General features: G+C 34.5%; 1 protein-coding gene across 2 annotated transcripts in view; it reads right to left on the reverse strand.

Moving 5' to 3' along the window:
- LOC107752200 (zinc finger protein 341-like) overlaps positions 1-6248 on the reverse strand; it is a 23159-nt gene that overhangs the window by 10355 nt on the left and 6556 nt on the right. The window contains exons 5-10 of one of the 2 annotated variants that reach the window (XM_016568099.1): positions 5429-5644; positions 3763-3937; positions 3102-3192; positions 2200-2405; positions 1108-1295; positions 56-264 (exon numbers count right to left, since the gene is read on the reverse strand). In XM_016568099.1, coding sequence (XP_016423585.1) covers positions 56-264; positions 1108-1295; positions 2200-2405; positions 3102-3192; positions 3763-3937; positions 5429-5644 — 1085 coding nt within the window. Of the gene's footprint in view, positions 1-55; positions 265-1107; positions 1296-2199; positions 2406-3101; positions 3196-3762; positions 3938-5428; positions 5645-6248 lie in introns of both variants that reach the window. The other variant, XM_016568098.1, reaches the window with a different exon arrangement.

A 6248-nucleotide genomic window follows, 5' to 3' on the forward strand; every position in this document is an offset into this window, starting at 1 on the left:
AGTAATTTGTCAGTGTTTGTGTGTGTGTGTGTGTGTGTGTGTGTTTGTGTGTGACCTGTAGTAGCTGGTCTCTTTGCACGGGTTCTGCTGTGGACAGAAGCTGTGTGAGTACTGGTGAAGGCCGAGCTCGAAGAGCGACGGGAAGACTTTACTGCACTGGTGACAGCGGTACGTCAGTTGCTCCTGGTGTGTGTGGATGTGCTCCAGAAACTGATCCAGCTTCTGAAACGTCTGAGAGCAGCTCTTCACCACACAGCGGTACACCTGACAGCAACTTCACAGGGTTAGTCACGAATGACCATTGCGCTCTGAGAGAGGATGTTAAATGGCCAACTACACTTCACTTTTATCTAATGTTTAAGGTTGTGTAAATCTGAAACAAAAGATGCTATTTTATATTTTTAGCAAGCATTCTTGTCTCGTTTTTCAGTAAAAATATTGGTAACAATATAAACAGTAAACAATAAGGTTCTATGTGTTAACATGAACTAACAATGACAAATACTTCTAAATGTAATAATCTTATGTAATAATCTTAGTTGATGTTAATTCCAACATTTAATAATACATTATTAAAATCAAAAGTTAACATGCTGACATTTTTTAAATGTTATCTTTCAGGAGTTTTTGATGAATAGAAAGTTCAAAAGAACAGCATTTATTTGAAATAGAAATCTTTTGTAACATTATAAATGTCACTTTACTGTCACTTTTGATCACTTTAATGCGTCCTTGCTGAATAAAAATATTAATTTCTTTAAAAAAAATAAATAAATCTTACTAAACCCAAACTTTTAAACAGTAGTGTATATTATTTAATAGGACAAGATAAATTTACCCGAGAAGCAAAACTGCCAAAAAAATAACTTGTTTTCAGAGAATATATCCATAGTTGTTTGTTTTTATCTTTTAAGCATAAATCTCATTAGATTTCTGCAGAAAACAATAAAAACATCTTTGCTATAATGAGGTTAGAAAAAAATGAATTCTAGACATTGTCTTAAAACAATTTTAATATCTTATGAGGTTTTGCTTTATATAATTATTTATTTAATTATATAGTTAAATAATTTTGACTCTGTAAATGTTTGTGTCTGTGTGCGGTACCTGTTCGTTCTTGTGCTGTGTCATGTGAGACTTCAGCTGGAAGTAGGTGCTGAATTTGACCGAGCAGAACTGGCACTGATACGAGCTGTCGATGAAGATGATCTGCTTGTTCTGGTTCGTCCCGCTGCTCTGTTTCCCCTCCGCTGAACCCTGTATCTCCTGGACCTCAGCGTCCTGCTCCTCAATGGCTGGAGATGAGGTCAGACAAATGATCTTTAGGTTGGTATATTAGATATAATCTACTGAAAAATCACCAGGATTAAAGGAATATTTCACACAAAAATTTAAATTTGCTGAAAATAATCGTACTTTCAGGCTATAAAAAATATAGATTAGCTTGTTTCATCACGGGAAGAGATTTGGAGAAATTCATCTTTCCGTCACTGTCTCACCAATGGATGCTCTGCAGTGAATGGGTGCCGTCAGAATGAGAGTCCAAACAGCTGATAAAAACATCACAATAATCCACAATAATCCCCACCACTCCAGTCCATCAGTTAACGAGTTCTGAAGAGAAAAGCTGCGTGTTTGTAAGAAACAAATTCATCATTAAAGCGATTTAACTTTTAATCGTTGATTCTGGCTAAAATATGAGTCAGTAATCCATAATAACTCTTCCTCCAGTGAAAATGCCCATCTCCTGTTGTCTCTCACATCAAAATCCAGCCACATTTGTTTAGAGCTGTTCTGGCTTGTAAACAGTGTTTGATCTGTGCAGATTTCTCTCCTGATTTAGTCGAGATGACTATTTCACTATTATATGAATATTATCAATAGAGGACTCATATTTCAGCTGGAAGCAACCGTTAAAAGCCTTAATGATGGATTTGTTTCAGCTTCAAGATATTAACTGATGGACTGGAGTGGTGTGGATACCTTGTGGATTATTGTGATGTTTTTATCAGCTGTTTGGACTCTCATTCTGATGGCACCCATTCACTGCAGTGGATCCATTGCTGAGCAAGTGATGCAATGCTACATTTCTCCAAATCTGATGAAGAAACAAACTCATCTTGGATGGCCTGAGGGTAAGTAAATATTCAGCAAATTTTATTTTTGGGTGAACTGTTCCTTTAACTCATGCTGTCTCACCTTGCTCTTGTCCTTCTTCCTCCGTCTGTTGTGAGTTTTCGTCACTATTAAGAGGAAGCACGCGTACAGTGATAGGCATCCTGGAGGCGGTGCTGTGAACTCCAGCGGGCCAGACCTTGTGCGTCTGCATGTGTTTCTTCACGTTGGACTTCTGAGCGAAGGCACGGCCGCACACGATACACTGAAAGGGCTTTTCACCCGTGTGACTGTATATTTAAATGTTGGACAGTTTTAGATGCCATGTTTATGTTCTTGTACATGTTTGTGCATGCTGTTTCACTTTTTTTTTTTTTGCATCAAAACAATTTATTGTTTAAATTTGAAGAACTCCTGAACAAAAAAATCTCATATATACTGAACAAAATTATAAACGCAACACTTTTGTTTTTGACGACAGTTATACGACAGCGTGTTCCAGTTCCTGCCAATATCCAGCAACTTCGCACAGCCATTGAAGAGGAGTGGACCAACATTCCATAGGCCACAATCAACAACCTGATCAACTCTATGCGAAGGAGATGTGTTGCACTGCGTGAGGCAAATGGTGGTCACACCAGATACTGACCGGTTTTCGGACCCCCCGGACCCCCCAATACAGTAAAACTGCACATTTTAGAGTGGCCTTTTATTGTGGCCAGCCTAAGGCACACCTGTGCAATAATCATGCTGTCTAATCAGCATCTTGATATGCCACACCTGTGAGGTGGATGGATTATCTCGGCAAAGGAGAAGTGCTCACTAACACAGATTTAGACAGATTTGTGAACAATATTTGAGAGAAATAGGCCTTTTGTGTACATAGAAAAAGTCTTAGATCTTTGAGTTCAGCTCATGAAAAATGGGGGCAAAAACAAAAGTGTTGCGTTTATAATTTTGTTCAGTGTATAAATCATCTCTTTTACCTTCTAATATGCTGCTGGAGGTCAAAGTTCTTGGTAAACACTTTTTCACAGTAATTACACTTGAGCTTCTGGGCTTTTCCTTTTGTTTGCCCTGCTGGAATAAAATAAGAGTTTTTTAACTTCTAAGCAAAACATAACTGGATAAAGATTACATTTCCTTCACTGGCTATTCTTGTCATTTTAAGTCACTATATATGCAATACTGTTTAAAAGTTTAGAGTCAGTAATATTTTTTTAATGTTTTTGAAAGAAGTCTCTTCTGCTCACCAAGGCTGCATTTATTTGACAAAAAATACAGTAAAAACTGTGAAATATTTTTATAATTTAAAATAATTTATTGTAAAAACTGTTTTCTATTGTAATATGTTAAAATATAATTTATTTCTCTGATCAAATCTGAATTTTCAGCATCATTACTCCAGTCTTCAGTGTCACATGATCTTCAGAAATCAGTCTAATATGCTGATTTGCTGCTCAAACAACATTTGAAAACAATTGTGCTGCTACATTTGACCAATTTAATGCATCCTTGCTGAGTAAAAATACTAATTTCTTAAAAAAAAAAAAAATCTTACTGACCCCAAACTTTGAAAAGTAGTACTTGTTTATTAAAATACATATTGTATATTTAAGCAGATGATGTATAGACAGTGTGAACTACCATCCTGTGTTTTCTTGGAGGTTCTGGCTCTCTTAGGGATGATAACCTTATCATATTCGCCCAGCTCGGAGAGGTTTGTGCTGATGGTGCAGGTCTTGTTTTTGTTGGTCTGTTTTCCTGGGCTGTAAACCGGAGCGGCGCTGAACACCTGGCCCTCCACACACTGACTGGGAACCTGCCAAACATGGACACATCAGGTGATTAAACGTTCATTAAACAACCAAACCTGCATCAGTAATTATAGAATACACATGCATATTTATTTAATCAGAAAAGGCCTTGAATTAATAATAATTAAATATTATTTATAATAAATAGCACCTTTTAAAAAGTCCTTTAGTGGGAAACTTGCATGCATTTATTTCCAGCCAGTGTTATTACCACCAGTGTTATAACTAAAAAAAATAATTTACAAAAATAGTTTTTGGTAACTGAAATAAAGCTGGAATAAAATAAAATATAAATATTAGATCGAAAAACCTTAAAAATCTAAAAGAAAATTACAAATGTTGCAATAAATGTTCAAGCATTAAATTACCAAAACTAAAACTGAAATAAAAATAAATTAAAGCTTAATAGAAATAAAAGCAACAACTACTAACAGTGACGTTATTGTTAACTTTATAATAAATAGCACCTTTTAAAAAGTCCTTTAGTGGGAAACTTGCATGCATTTATTTCCAGCCAGTGTTATTACCACCAGTGTTATAACTAAAAAAAATAATTTAAAAAAATAGTTTTTGGTAACTGAAATAAAGCTGGAATAAAATAAAATATAAATATTAGATTGAAAAACCTTAAAAATCTAAAAGAAAATTACAAATGTTGCAATAAATGTTCAAGCATTAAATTACCAAAACTAAAACTGAAATAAAAATAAATTAAAGCTTAATAGAAATAAAAGCAACAACTACTAACAGTGACGTTATTGTTAACTAAATCTGAAACTATTACAATTGTTTTTTATTAATTAAAACAGAGCTCAAATAAAATCAAGCGTCAAATTAAAAATACTTGAATGAAAACTAGAAATGTTTTATTGGCAACAAACTGTAATAAAAAGTGTAAGTTGAAGTACTAAAATTAGTAAAATTGAAATAAAATAAATTCAAGCTAAATAAAAAAATATATATTAAAAACTAAAATTAATAAAAATAACAAAAGCACATAAAATGACTAAAACTTAAAGCAAAATGAAAATGACAACTGTAAATATAAATATAAAAGCTAATTCAAATTATAAATAAATATTACAATAGTATATAAATAATACTAAAATAACATTGCCTACTAAGAAACACACACACACACACACAACAAAATTACTACACTGAAAAACAGGGAACTGAAAAAAAAAACCGAATTAAAAATATTCATAAATACAATTATAGTACATAAATAATACTAAAATAACTTTGCCTTCTAAAACAATATTAAACCTTAAAATACTGAAAATATAAAAATAAAAAGCAAATTCATTACTTACTATAATAGTATAATTTTCTATTGTAACATGAAAGTCCATTACATTGTGTTTAGATGTTAGTATTTACCATCTCTGTCAAATATGTACCATGTAGTTAAATATTAAGTGTATTTGAGAGTTTAATACTGGTAAAATATGAGCATTACATGTGGTCGTGTGAATTAATGAACAGTGCTGTACCTGAATGGACTGAAACGACTGAAGCCCCAGTGTAGGCACTTCTGCAATACCGGCTCCAGCCATAGGGGGCAGCGTGCTGTACACCTGCACCACTGAATTACTGTTGCTGGAGGGCACCTGTGAGGACAGGGGCGTGGCATGTGCTGGAGGGAGGGGCTGTAGAGGTTGCTGATGGTGCTGGAGGTACGAGGTTGCCGCGTGCATGCTGAGATTACTCTGAAAAACACAAGCAGTGTCAGAAATGACCAATTTATTTCTAATCCTTAAAGGGGTCCTATTATGCTTTTTCACTTTTTTAATTTTAGTCAGTGTGTAGTGTGTATGTTTGGGCATAAATGATCTAGAAAGTTACAAATCTCAAAGTCCACTCCAAAGGGAGATATTTCGTTTTTTAAAAATCCCTTTTCAAGAACTACAACGAATGGCTCGTTTGGACTACAGCGTTTGGTTTCCGGGCTTTGTGATAGAACAGTTCACCCAAAACTGAAAATTTGCTGGAAATGTGCTCACCCTCAAGCCATCCAAAATGTAGATGAGTTTGATTCTTCATCAGATTTGGAGAAATGTAGCATTCCATCACTTTCTCTCCAATGGATGTGAATGGGTGCCGTCAGAATGAAGTGTCCAAACAGCTGATAAAAACATCACAAGTAATTCACACCACTTCAGTCCATCAGTTAACATCTCGAGAAGACAAAAGCTGCATGTTTGTAAGAAACAAATCCATCATTAAAGGGGTCATATGATGCGATTTCAAGTTTTCCTTTCTCTTTGGAGTGTTACAAGCTGTTCGTGAATAGATAAGATCCCTAAAGTTGCA

Source organism: Sinocyclocheilus rhinocerous, unplaced genomic scaffold (genome assembly GCF_001515625.1).
Source record: "Sinocyclocheilus rhinocerous isolate Xijiao unplaced genomic scaffold, SAMN03320098_v1.1 scaffold1462, whole genome shotgun sequence".
Lineage (NCBI taxonomy): Eukaryota > Metazoa > Chordata > Actinopteri > Cypriniformes > Cyprinidae > Sinocyclocheilus > Sinocyclocheilus rhinocerous.